At 57.4% G+C, this 14,484-nt stretch overlaps 1 protein-coding gene across 1 annotated transcript in view; it reads right to left on the reverse strand.

Moving 5' to 3' along the window:
- Positions 1–2,652: 2,652 nt before the first annotated feature.
- KMT2A (lysine methyltransferase 2A) overlaps positions 2,653–14,484 on the reverse strand; it is a 102,827-nt gene continuing 90,995 nt past the window's right edge. Inside the window, 7 exon segments of the mRNA XM_075604199.1 lie at positions 2,653–2,742; positions 4,026–4,490; positions 5,304–5,384; positions 6,071–10,829; positions 11,699–11,884; positions 13,191–13,351; positions 14,020–14,098. Of these exon segments, the coding sequence (XP_075460314.1) occupies positions 4,307–4,490; positions 5,304–5,384; positions 6,071–10,829; positions 11,699–11,884; positions 13,191–13,351; positions 14,020–14,098 (5,450 nt within the window). The 3' untranslated portion in view covers positions 2,653–2,742; positions 4,026–4,306.

Consider the following 14,484-nt stretch of genomic DNA (forward strand, 5'->3'; position numbering starts at 1 on the left):
CTACACACACACAGCGTGAGCAAACCTCCCCCTACACACGCACAGCGTGAGCAAACCTCCCCCTAACACACACACAGCGTGAGCAAACCTCCCCCCGACACACGCACAGCGCGTGCAAACCTCCCCCTACACACGCACAGCGTGAGCAAACCTCCCCCCTACACACACAGCGTGAGCAAACCTCCCCCTAACACACGCACAGCGTGAGCAAACCTCCCCCTAACACACACACAGCGCGTGCAAACCTCCCCCCTACACACACACAGCGTGAGCAAACCTCCCCCTAACACACGCACAGCGTGAGCAAACCTCCCCCTAACACACACACAGCGCGTGCAAACCTCCCCCCTACACACGCACAGCGCGTGCAAACCTCCCCCCTACACACGCACAGCGCGTGCAAACCTCCCCCCGACACGCACACAGCGTGTGCAAACCTCCCCCTAACACACGCACAGCGTGTGCAAACCTCCCCCTAACACACGCACAGCGTGTGCAAACCTCCCCCCGACACGCACACAGCGTGTGCAAACCTCCCCAACACACGCACAGCGTGAGCAAACCTCCCCGACACACGCAGTCTGCAAACCTCCCCGACACACGCAGTCTGCAAACCTCCCCAACACACGCACAGCGTGTGCAAACCTCCCCGACACACGCAGTCTGCAAACCTCCCCGACACACGCAGTCTGCAAACCTCCCCGACACACGCAGTCTGCAAACCTCCCCGACACACGCAGTCTGCAAACCTCCCCCTTACACACGCACATCATTAGCAAGCCTCCCCGACACACGCACAGCGTGAGCAAACCTCCCCCGACACACGCACAGCGTGCGCAAACCTCCCCGACACACACATCGTGTGCAAACCTCCCCGACACGCACATCGTGTGCAAACCTCCCCCCTACACACGCACAGCACGTGCAAACCTCCCCCTACACACGCATAGCGTGTGCAAACCTCCCCCTACACACGCATAGCGTGTGCAAACCTCCCCCCGACACGCACACAGCGTGTGCAAACCTCCCCCCAACACACGCACAGCACGTGCAAACCTCCCCCCGACACACGCACAGCGTGTGCAAACCTCCCCCCGACACACGCACAGCGTGAGCAAACCTCCCCCTAACACACGCACATCGTGCGCAAACCTCCCCCCGACGCACACAGTGTGAAACCTCCCCCCTACACACACACAGCGTGAGCAAACCTCCCCCTACACACGCACAGCGTGAGCAAACCTCCCCCTACACACGCACATCGTGCGCAAACCTCCCCCCCGACACGCACAGCGTGAGCAAACCTCCCCCCGACACACGCACAGCGTGTGCAAACCTCCCCCCGACACACGCACAGTCTGCAAATCTCCCCCTAACACACGCACAGCGCGTGCAAACCTTCCCCCGACACACGCACAGCGTGAGCAAACCTCCCCCCGACACGCACAGCGTGTGCAAACCTCCCCGACACACGCACAGCGTGTGCAAACCTCCCCCGACACACGCACAGCGCGTGCAAACCTCCCCCCTACACACGCACAGCACGTGCAAACCTCCCCCTACACACGCATAGCGTGTGCAAACCTCCCCCCGACACGCACACAGCGTGTGCAAACCTCCCCCCAACACACGCACAGCACGTGCAAACCTCCCCCCGACACACGCACAGCGTGAGCAAACCTCCCCCGACACACACACAGCGTGTGCAAACCTCCCCGACACACGCACAGCGTGTGCAAACCTCCCCCCGACACACGTACAGCGTGAGCAAACCTCACCCCGACACACGCACAGCGTGAGCAAACCTCCCCCTAACACACGCACATCGTGCGCAAACCTCCCCCCGACGCACACAGTGTGAAACCTCCCCCCTACACACACACAGCGTGAGCAAACCTCCCCCTACACACGCACAGCGTGAGCAAACCTCCCCCTAACACACACACAGCGTGAGCAAACCTCCCCCCGACACACGCACAGCGCGTGCAAACCTCCCCCTACACACGCACAGCGTGAGCAAACCTCCCCCCTACACACACAGCGTGAGCAAACCTCCCCCTAACACACGCACAGCGTGAGCAAACCTCCCCCTAACACACACACAGCGCGTGCAAACCTCCCCCCTACACACACACAGCGTGAGCAAACCTCCCCCTAACACACGCACAGCGTGAGCAAACCTCCCCCTAACACACACACAGCGCGTGCAAACCTCCCCCCTACACACGCACAGCGCGTGCAAACCTCCCCCCTACACACGCACAGCGCGTGCAAACCTCCCCCCGACACGCACACAGCGTGTGCAAACCTCCCCCTAACACACGCACAGCGTGTGCAAACCTCCCCCTAACACACGCACAGCGTGTGCAAACCTCCCCCCGACACGCACACAGCGTGTGCAAACCTCCCCAACACACGCACAGCGTGAGCAAACCTCCCCGACACACGCAGTCTGCAAACCTCCCCGACACACGCAGTCTGCAAACCTCCCCAACACACGCACAGCGTGTGCAAACCTCCCCGACACACGCAGTCTGCAAACCTCCCCGACACACGCAGTCTGCAAACCTCCCCGACACACGCAGTCTGCAAACCTCCCCCTTACACACGCACATCATTAGCAAGCCTCCCCGACACACGCACAGCGTGAGCAAACCTCCCCGACACACGCACATCGTGTGCAAACCTCCCCGACACACACATCGTGTGCAAACCTCCCCGACACGCACATCGTGTGCAAACCTCCCCCCTACACACGCACAGCACGTGCAAACCTCCCCCTACACACGCATAGCGTGTGCAAACCTCCCCCTACACACGCATAGTGTGTGCAAACCTCCCCCCGACACGCACACAGCGTGTGCAAACCTCCCCCCAACACACGCACAGCACGTGCAAACCTCCCCCCGACACACGCACAGCGTGTGCAAACCTCCCCCCGACACACGCACAGCGTGAGCAAACCTCCCCCTAACACACGCACATCGTGCGCAAACCTCCCCCCGACGCACACAGTGTGAAACCTCCCCCCTACACACACACAGCGTGAGCAAACCTCCCCCTACACACGCACAGCGTGAGCAAACCTCCCCCTAACACACACACAGCGTGAGCAAACCTCCCCCCGACACACGCACAGCGCGTGCAAACCTCCCCCTACACACGCACAGCGTGAGCAAACCTCCCCCCTACACACACAGCGTGAGCAAACCTCCCCCTAACACACACACAGCGCGTGCAAACCTCCCCCCTACACACGCACAGCGCGTGCAAACCTCCCCCCGACACGCACACAGCGTGTGCAAACCTCCCCCTAACACACGCACAGCGTGTGCAAACCTCCCCCTAACACACGCACAGCGTGTGCAAACCTCCCCCCGACACGCACACAGCGTGTGCAAACCTCCCCAACACACGCACAGCGTGAGCAAACCTCCCCGACACACGCAGTCTGCAAACCTCCCCGACACACGCAGTCTGCAAACCTCCCCAACACACGCACAGCGTGTGCAAACCTCCCCGACACACGCAGTCTGCAAACCTCCCCGACACACGCAGTCTGCAAACCTCCCCAACACACGCACAGCGTGTGCAAACCTCCCCGACACACGCAGTCTGCAAACCTCCCCGACACACGCAGTCTGCAAACCTCCCCAACACACGCACAGCGTGTGCAAACCTCCCCGACACACGCAGTCTGCAAACCTCCCCGACACACGCAGTCTGCAAACCTCCCCAACACACGCACATCATTAGCAAGCCTCCCCGACACACGCACAGCGTGAGCAAACCTCCCCGACACACGCAGTCTGCAAACCTCCCCCTTACACACGCACATCATTAGCAAGCCTCCCCGACACACGCACAGCGTGAGCAAACCTCCCCGACACACGCAGTCTGCAAACCTCCCCCTTACACACGCACATCATTAGCAAACCTCCCCGACACACGCACATCGTGCGCAAACCTCCCCGACACACGCACATCGTGCGCAAACCTCCCCGACACACACATCGTGTGCAAACCTCCCCCTGACACACACACACTGGAGCTTAACATACAATGCTTCCACTATACTTGGAGTAACGTTCCTGCAGTTTGTCAGACTGGGGGTATTCCAGGAGTAACGTTCCAGCTGTGTGTAAGACTTGGAGTACTCCTGGAGTAACATTTCTGCAGTGTGTCAGACTGGGGGTATTCCTGGAGTAATGTCCCTGCTGTATGTCAGAATGGGGGTATTCCTGGAGTAACATTTCTGCAGTGTGTCAGACTGGGGGTATTCCTGGAGTAACGTCCCTGCTGTGTGTCAGAATGGGGGTATTCCTGGAGTAACATCCCTGCTGTGTGTTAGAATGGGGGTATTCCTGGAGTAATGTCCCTGCTGTATGTCAGACTGGGGGTATTCCTGGAGTAACGTACCGTCCTGTTTTGGTTCTGTTGGACACGGGTCCTGTCCTGCGGCCTGGGGATCGGGAATGACCGGCAGATGTCTGGACAGACGGGGAAAGGAGAGTAAGGGACCTTAGTGCCTGAGTAATGATCCCACCAGACTGAGTAACGAGCTTTAATAGCTCATTTGTAATAATATTTACGCCTGCGCTATTCCTGTATTGTTTTTCCATTTCTCTTGCACGTCGATAAGATTGTGAGTCCTTACGCGCACGGACTCCCTTCTGTGTCCGTTTTATTCCTGCGGTCATTGCATGTATACGGAAGTTTCCGACCTCAAAGATCAGACTGTAGTCTGTCAGACAATCGTCCTTCTACTTATGAATTGTATGATTTATATTGTGTATGTAATTTATCTGAAGCCACACGTGTGCTCAGCACTTTACCGAGATCTTACACTAGAGATAATACGGGGAAATGTAACATGTAAGCAGCATATGTGCATCAAATATACCGTACCGGCAGTAGGAAGTGCATAGCTACAAAGCACTGATAAGACGGTGCGTGTACAAACCGACAGTGCGTGCAGCTCCGTGCTGAACCGCGCGTGCAGCTCCGTGCTGAACCGCGCGTGCAGCAGTGCGCCGACAGTGCAGGTGCTGCGTGCTGAACCGTGCGCCGACAGCGCAGGGGCTATGTGCTGAAATGCGCATGCAGCAGTGCGCCGAAAGCGCAGGCACTGCGTGCTGAACCGTGCATGCAGAAGCGCGCTCCACCGCGCGTGCAGAGGCGCACCCCTATAGACAGTAATAGTAGTAACAAAACCGGGATGTATGGAGCTCAGGGGAATCCCCGCCCACGTGCACACGCGCGGCACTATCGTGAAGGTCCGATAAAGCCCCCTCCCCACTCACCCTGCGGAGGGTCCAGACTCTGCCAGCTGGTCTTTGATGGCACCTTTCAGGTCGGTAACGTCTGTTTTCGGCTTGTGGGTCCTGAGAAAGAACGATGTATTCATTAATACTCGCTGATTCCTATGTGCTCGCTCAATGGATATTCGGAGGTAACGGCCATCTGATTAACCCTTTGAGTGCTGGAGATGTCTGTAATTAATTCTAGCCTCAATGGACTCCTAGGGGCAAAGTGTACTAATGGCAGTGACAGGGTTAAGGGGTCAGTCCCTCGTAGGGTCAAAGTGTACTAATGGCAGTGACATGGTTAATGGGTTAGCCTCTCTTAGGGGCTAAGTGTACTAATGGCAGTGACATGGTTAATGGGTTAGCCTCTCCTAGGGGCAAAGTGTACAAATGGCAGTGACATGGTTAATGGGTTAGCCTCTCCTAGGGGCAAAGTGTACTAATGGCAGTGACATGGTTAATGGGTTAGCCTCTCCTAGGGGCAAAGTGTACTAATGGCAGTGACATGGTTAATGGGTTAGCCTCTCCTAGGGGCAAAGTGTACTAATGGCAGTGACATGGTTAATGGGTTAGCTTCTCCTAGGGGCAAAGTGTACTAATGGCAGTGACATGGTTAATGGGTTAGCCTCTCCTAGGGGCAAAGTGTACTAATGGCAGTGACATGTTTAGGGGTCAGTCTCTCCTAGGAGTAGAATATACTAAAGACAGTGACAGGATTATTAGGTTTAAAATAGGTAACTGAATGTTAAAAGTGCAGCACTTACCCGGCAGCCTTGTCGTATCTCTCTGCTCCCGGGGCCACTGTGGGTGCATGCGTGGGGTGCGAGGCCTTGTGCTTCTTCCTGCTGGTCTTGTCGGTGGGCGGGGGCTGCCTCTTGGCCTTGCTTTTGGTTTTCTGCAGGGGTGACACGTGACCCCTCGTCTGAAGTCCGGAACCCGGGCAGGTCGAGCTGGCTTGAGTCCCCTGTGGCCCTGCTTTGCCCTGGGTGTCCGGTGGCAGTCGGTGAGTGGGGGATCTGGGGTTGGCCACGCTGGTTGGGTCGGGCTGGATCAGTGGCTTGCTGGATAGCAGCCGGCTCTTGTGGTGTGAGAGCGGGTAGGGGCAGTCCGGGTCGGGCACCTGCTGGGTGAGGGTCATTCCCACAGGCTGAGTGGTAGGCATGACACAGATGCTGGACGTGGTTACCATGGTGGCTGCAGTGGGACTGTGGGAGCATATCCCGGGCCCAGGGGGGAGAGTCACGTGGTTATCTTTGATACCCAAACCATGTGTTCCGGCCTTGATGAGGAAGTTGCTGATGGACCCAAGTTCTGGTGACCTGAGAATCCCCTGGCTGGTCAGGGTCACAGACCCTTGCCCCAGGGTAACGTGGCCTGTTACGGGAGTGGCTGGGGACGCCTGCATGGAGACTACGTTGAGGACGGGGGAGCCGGTGACGAGCCCCGGGACTTGACCGGTCAGGTGGCCAGCATCCATGCCAATTAAACTGGGGGAGGAGACCACAGAGCTGGCGGCGCCAACACCTTGCGGGAGGAGCGGTGTTCGGTCAAAGTACATGACCCCAGATTTGGACCGTTTGATGATGTTGGGGATATTGCGGTGGGGGGTGGGGTTCCCCAAGGGGCCCAAGTCTATCAGGTTCGGGTGGTTGGTTAACCCACCCGCCAGCTGGGAGGGGGCAAAGTTAATTAGTGTCATGTTGGAGACCACTTCGGGTGCCTGTCTGGAGGCAGGGGACACAGAAGGAGCCAGCTTCTTGTTCTTCCTAGTGTGGAGGCGCGATATCTGCCTCTTCTTGTTCATGCCAGGAGTGGGAGGATTGGAGGCCCCGCCCAGCTCCACCCTTTGCCCTGTTTCTGAAACAAGGAGCTCAGTGGAGGGCTGCACCCCGATGAGAAGCCCCGATGGCTGGTTGGTGATGGTGGGCAAGAAAGCAGTCTGAGGTCCTGAGGAGAAGGGGTGCAGGTGCGGAGTAATTGGGAGGAGGCCTTTGTTGGCGGGTGGGAAGAGGGTGGGGGAAGGGGTCAGGCCAGGATTCAGGGCAGTGGCCAAGGTGAGCCCTCCTCCCATTGGACCCAACACAGATACGTCGCCCTCCATGCGGCCGGAGCCCGGTACAGACTGGGTGAGCTGTATTTTCTGGGTGACACCGTTAGGGAGTGTCTGAAAGACGTAGAGCGGCTGCATGTTCTGGTTCATCACCACCAGCTTCTCAGTGGCTGATTTGAGGTGGGGAGGTGTGCTCTGTATGGCAGTGTCTTGTATCTGTGATGGCCCCGGGCTCTCTGTGGAGCTGTGGACATACTTTTGGTTCTGAAGTGGCACCGTGGGTGACACCGGCACCTGCAAAGTGGGGGTGCCGCAGTTCCGGGCCATGTCTTGACTCCCTGTGTGGTCTACCTGGCCACAAGGAGGGCTGGGCATGTGCTCTGTGTCAATGTGTCCTGGGATAAACCTGTCCGGAGTCATGTGGCCCTTAGGGGGCCTGTCCACACTCTGACCCAAGAGAGCCGGATCTCCGTCGCTGGACGTCACAGGCTTCTCGGTGACCGTGACCCTCTTCTCCACGGAATCCGGTGTGGGGACGGACAGCAAGGACCGCTCGCTGGGAGAGGAGAGCGGGGACTCAGAGATGACACCTATCCGGCTGTGGTTCTGGCTGGGGAGAGCCGGGCTGCGGGTGGTCAGCACAGATAGGTCAGAGGGCAATTCCATAGGCAGCTCAAACTGCTCTTCTGCAGACATGGCGGAGGGTACCTCTCCATCCACGGGCTCGGACGTGGGGAGCTGCTGTGAGAACACCTCGAACAAGCCCATATCCTTCCCGCGGTTGCTGTCCAGGCCTAAGCCATCCCCCAGCGTCAGCAGCTCTGAGGACGACGACTCCGGACTCTCCCCCAGCGCCTGCATGGACGGCGTGTTCTTCAGTACAAAGTCCATGATGTCGATAGGCAGGATGTTTCCACAGTCGTCGCTGTTGTTGTTGTCGGAATCTGACTTCAGCAGCTCTGCGTTGAATGTGTCTAGCAGGTTTTTGTCCGCTCCACTGTGGCCCCTGCGTGCTGTGTCCATGCTCAGCTGGGACTCCAGGGAGTCTTGCTTGACGGGGTGGCAGTTCTCCATCTTTGAGTCTGCTGCCTTGTGGCCCTTGCCTGCATGTTCCTTCTCTGCCTGCTCCTCCGATGCCTCCAGCTTCTCCGCCCCATTCTCCTTGCCACTCATCTTGCCCGCCTGGACGGCCTTTCCCGTAGTGGCGGGGACTTTGGTGTCACTCTCCGTTCCGTCATCCACCCCGTCAAGCTGCGGGATCTTGTGTAGGTCGCGCTGATCTTCCTCTCTGAACAGGACACGTGCCCCCAGCCTCTCATCCACTGCGGAGGACACGACTGTCCTTGTGAAGTTGTAATAATACAGGTCATCTTCATCCGATGAACTCAGGTCGTCCGCCCCATCCACTTGCCCCTCAGCTGACCTCTTCCCCCGCTTCTTCCCCGGCGTGCTGCTGCAGAAGGGAAGGTCCTCCTCGCCGTAGGAACGCACGCCGTACAGTGGGGTCAGCCCGAAGAACATATTGGAGCGTGCCCTGGCGCTCCGTCTCGGGTAGCGGCGCTTGAAGGAGCCGTCTTCCTGGGTCTTGCTCCCATCTTGGAGGAGGAGGTTGGTGCCCTGGGACGGGAATGCAATGCTAGTTTGCGACTCGGAGTCTGTGTTTGGGCTTGTGTGATTGGCGGCACTGACTCCTGCACCGTCGGAAACTTCCGGAGACGTGGCAGTAGCCTCGGCGCTCAGGTAAGGCGGTGCTGCACTTTGCTTCTCTGCCTCTCCGTCGTGCGTCTCGTCGATTCCAATTTTAGCAGCGCTTACCGAGGAGGCTTCTAGCTGCGAACTGCCTACAGTGGACACAGACTTATCGGCATATTTGCTGTGAGCGTGTGGTCGGATGCCGGAGGTGTCAGGCGCCGTGTGATTCCCGTTGGTGTCTGGCTGTCTCTGGCTGTCTGCCAACGTTCGTTCGGGGTCTGTGACGGCCTTGCTGGAATGTTTCTCTTTCGAGTTCTCTAATGGTAGCTTCTTGGACTTCGGCCGTCTGTCTTTTGTTACTGAGATGCCATGGTCGCTTGCGGAGACGGGTACAACGCGCACAGGCAGCTGGGAGTCATTTCCCTCTGCCATTGCAGCTGATTTCTCTGCCAGCGAGAGTTCAGCACGTTTATCATTCTCTCTCCTTGTTGCCCTACGTTGCTGGGGAGGGGACGCAGCTTTGAAGTTGAGCGGTGTTGGGGGAGTGTCTTTAAGAAGTCCGGCTCTGCCAGTGCTGGAGTCCGGAGTGGACATTCCTTGTGGCTGAGAGGAGATCTTCGGGTTCAGAGGGTGAGTGGAAGAGTCAGAAATCCCGGGAGCAGATGACTTTGCCTTGTCTGTTTTAAGGGCGGTGGTTTTGGGGAGGTTCTCGAATGGGCTGGGTCGCCTCGTTTCTGACAGTTTCTCTGCTTTGACCACCGTCGGACTGTGTCCATCGCTGTGGACAAAGCTGCTCTTCCTCACTATGCTAGAGGTGCCAGAAGGTAACGCCGGCTGTATGTTCTCTGAGCTGCTGGCCATATGATCCGCAGAGTTGATGGGGATGATGGGTGGGGACAGGCTATGCCTGGAGGTAGTGGTGACGGGTGGGGACAGGCTATGCCTGGAGGTAATGGTGACGGGTGGGGACAGGCTACGTCTAGAGGTAATGGTGACGGGTGGGGACAGGCTACGTCTGGAGGTAATGGTGACGGGTGGGGACAGGCTACGTCTGGAGGTAATGGTGACGGGTGGGGACAGGCTACGTCTGGAGGTAATGGTGACGGGTGGGGACAGGCTACGTCTGGAGGTAATGGTGACGGGTGGGGACAGGCTACGCCTGGAGGTAATGGTGACCACGGGCGGGGACAGGCTACGCCTGGGGGTAATGGTGACGGGTGGGGACAGGCTACGCCTGGAGGTAATGGTGACGACGGGTGGGGACAGGCTACACCTGGAGGTAATGGGGACGACGGGTGGGGACAGGCTACGCCTGGAGGTAATGGGGACGATGGGTGGGGACAGGCTAGGCCTGGAGGTAACGGGAACGACGGGTGGGGACAGGCTACTCCTAGAGGTAATGGGGATGATGGGTGGGGACAGGCTACGCCTGGAGGTAATGGGGACGATGGGTGGGGACAGGCTACACCTGGAGGTAATTGGGACGACGGGTGGGGACAAGCTATGCCTGGAGTTAAAGGGGACGACGGGTGGGGACAGGCTACGCCTGGAGGTAATGGGGACGATGGGTGGGGACAGGCTACGCCTGGAAGTAATGGTGACAACGGGAGGGGACAGGCTACGTCCGGAGGTTACAGTCCGCTGGGGAGAGGTCAGGCAGGGCTTCTGCTGGGGTGACAGGGATGAGGCGCTGTGTCTTCGTGAGCCGATGCTACGGAGGCCAGAAGACAGGAGAGGGTCCCCGACAGTAACAATCTCGTGTGTGACCGGAGACAGGCTCCCTGGGGAGATACAGAAACAGAAATCATTCAAAATAACATGATACATTTATGAGGAGTGTGAGCAGTGTGAGGAGACTATACAGAGATGTAACAGTGTACAGAGCTTTCCTAACCTCACAGGTCTCTTCTTCACATGCACAGAGCTTTCCTAACCTCACAGGTCTCTTCTTCACATGCACAGAGCTTTCCTAACCTCACAGGTCTCTTCTTCACATGTACAGAGCTTTCCTAACCTCACAGGTCTCTTCTTCACATGTACAGAGATTCCCAACCTCACAGGTCTCTTCTTCACATGTACAGAGCCTCCCAAACCTCACATGTCTCTTCTTCACATGTACAGAGCTTTCCTAACCTCACAGGTCTCTTTTTCCTGTGTACAGAGCTTTCCTAACCTCGCAGGTCTCTTATTCACATGCACAGAGCTTTGGATGGCTCTGTAACTGCAGTTACGTCTACAAATAACTCTGTAGTTGGTCCATTAGTAAATATAACAACAGACGACAGGTTGACACTTCCCCAGGACTAATGGAGCTAAGTACAGTACAACTTTGCCCAACTCTCTCGGCCTGAATCACAGCAAGCGCTCAATACAGAGAGTGTTTCACAGGAGCTTTCCCTCTCTGCCACGCCCGGGAGAGTGACCTGATCTCTACTCACTGAAACTGCAAGAGGAAAATGTATCGGGACAATCCTTTCTTCCTCCTGCGCGCGCCATACTGTGCGTGCCCGCCTTACTGGGCAATCATTCTTTCTCCTGGCCCTGGTAAAGATGGCTGCCATGGTGATTATCCAAACAGTGCTTAGTAACTGAAACACGGTCACTACAACTGTTTGCCGTGTCCTGGTTCTGTTCTGTTTGAGACATTCACCTGCAGACGGAAGCGGACGCGATCCGGGGGAGCGCAGGGTTGGGGAGTATTTAGGCGTACGGAGCCGGCTACTCCCGGAATGTCGGGAGAGGACCCAGGGACTGGAAGCTGGAGAGGCAGACAGGGGCTTCGGAGAGGGGAGGCTGGGGGTCTTCACACCTTTAACACCCTCTGTGCTCTGCGATTCTGTATGCAAGGAGGAAAAGGAAATTATATTCATGCTTTACACACACACACACACGGGTCGACAAATGTACACGCCCGGTCGCCACAGGCGACTGCATTTTGGCCACTGTCGACTGCTTACCTGCGGCAGCGTCTCCCGGTCTTCTCCATCTTGTTCTGCAAAATCATCTTTTCCCCCTGCAGCTCCAGTGAAAATGGCCGCGCGGCGTCAAATGAGACGCTACGTTGAACCATGGTACTGGGGGTGAGGGAGTGTTTTTGCGGGCGGCGAGTGGGCTTTTGCCGGGCCTACATTGCAACACACTAACCCCACCCCCAGTGACATCACGCGATGGCAAAGAAATACCCGGGAGTGCCGGGGACGGAAGGAACATGGCTGCCAGCCAAGGTGATATATATACACACACACACATCACAAGAAGAAATTACCATCGCTGGACAAAGATGGAACTCAACTGGATTCCAAGGGATTAAAAGACCCAGACGCCCAAAGTAAGATGGGAGGATGGGATGAGGGAATATGTGGGAGCGACGTGGAGAAGAGGCTGTAACCGCAGGACCTGGGAGATCACTGGGGAGTCTGCATCCAGCAGTGGGGAGACACAGGCTGGGGAGGATGGGATGGGGGAATATGTGGGAGCGACGTGGAGAAGAGAGGCTGTAACCGCAGGACCTGGGAGATCACTGGGGAGGCTTCATCCAGCAGTGGGGAGACACGGGCTGGAGAGGATGGGATGAGGGAATGTGTGGGAGCAACGTGGAGAAGAGGCTGTAAGCGCAGGACCTGGGAGATCACTGGGGAGTCTGCATCCAGCAGTGGGGAGACACGGGCTGGGGAGGATGGGATGAGGGAATGTGTGGGAGCAACGTGGAGAAGAGGCTGTAACCGCAGGACCTGGGAGATCACTGGGGAGTCTGCATCCAGCAGTGGGGAGACACGGGCTGAAGGTGGTGATGTGTGTCTGTGTCTAGCAAATACAAATCCCACTTGTGAGCACATTCACATGTCTTAGACAGGTCTGCAGCCCTGCTTTCTCCCATTGTCTCCTAGCATACACTGCTTTCACTGCAGCCAGGGATTCTGGGAAATTACATGCACGTGAGCACAGTGGCACCTTTTGCTTCTTATCCATTTTAACATGGATCCCTAGAAGCTTCTGCCTGCCACATTACACAGCTTGCGTGTGCATTTAGTGAGGTGTTATATACAGGCACATCGCAGCACCATAACACTTCCGTCCATTCACTTGAAGATCCAGTAACGTGTCACTGCCGATTCTTACATAGGACTGACCGTGCATCTTACCGGTCAGCGGCGTGGGGCTGTGAGCGATGGTATGGTTCTCCTCGTGCTGCACGGTGCTGTTGATGTCAGGGTCGGCCGGCGGGGGGCGGCACTCCATGATCTTGCACGTGTACACGCATCGCTTGCGCGCGTCCGTGGTGCTCCAGTACACGCGTGAGCACCTGGGGAGTGCCGGAGCAGAGTATTACCACGGCTGTATCTGTGTGGTGCGGGACTGTGTTATAAAGGGCAGCAGATGCGGAGGCCGGCAGAGCCGGGCTTGGGCAACTCCAGTCCTCAAGGGCCACCAACAGGTCAGGTATTAAGGATATCCCTGCTTCAGAACAGGGGATGCAGTCGAAGACTGAGCCACTAACTGAGCCACCTGTGCTGAAGCAGGGATATCCTGCAAACCTGACCTGGTGGCCCCTGTGGACTGGCGTTGAGCGCCCCCTGGTGTCAGCTCTTTGGAGCAGAGGATCCTATCCCCTCAGTATTATGCCCGTTTAGGTGCCACCCTACCCATTGTGTGCGTGGTATGGTGTCTCTGCAGATCGCTGCGTACCTGGCAGCGCATAGATCAATCATAATACAAGTCACAAATATCAAGTTCTTATTACAAGGCGCTGCAGGGAGTGGGTTACCCGCAAGGAGGCACACGGTTACACTGCTTGCTGAGACGATGCAGTACAATAAAAGGGTCCGATTGCATGTCGTTTATAACATTAGGGTTCTTCATACAGAACATGAATGTAAAGTGCTGGGAGGAGGGGTGCAACGTAACCCTTTCACTTCCAGAGAGGCATGCGGCCTTGGAATATTAGTGACATATTAGTAGCAGGAGACGTACTGATATCCCATGGGGAAGAGCTTTTCCTCACAGTCAGAGAGGTCGTTCAGGATTCCCAGGCAGTCAATAGTCATGGAACCTGAGGAGACAGGAGAGGAGAGGAGCGGTGAGGAGGAGCGGTGAAGAGGGGAGAGGAGCGGTGAGGAGGAGATGAGCGGTGAGGAGGGGAGGGAGGAGCGGGGAGGAGGGGAGGAAGGAGGAGGGGAGAGAGGAGCGGAGAGGAGGAGGAGAGAGAGGAGCGGGGAGGAGGAGGGGAGAGGAACGTGGAGGAGGAGGGGAGAGGAGCGTGGAGGAGGAGGGGAGAGGAGCGGGGAGGAGGGGGGAGAGGAGCAGGGGGGAGATGAGCGGGGGGGAGAGGAGCAGGGGAGAGAGGAGCGGGGATTAGGGGAGAGAGGAGCGGAGAGAGGAGCGGTGAGGAGGAGGGGAGAGAGGAGCGGTGAGGAGGAGGGGAGAGAGGAGCGGGGA

This window comes from Ascaphus truei, chromosome 6 (genome assembly GCF_040206685.1).
Source record: "Ascaphus truei isolate aAscTru1 chromosome 6, aAscTru1.hap1, whole genome shotgun sequence".
Taxonomy (NCBI): Eukaryota; Metazoa; Chordata; class Amphibia; order Anura; family Ascaphidae; genus Ascaphus; species Ascaphus truei.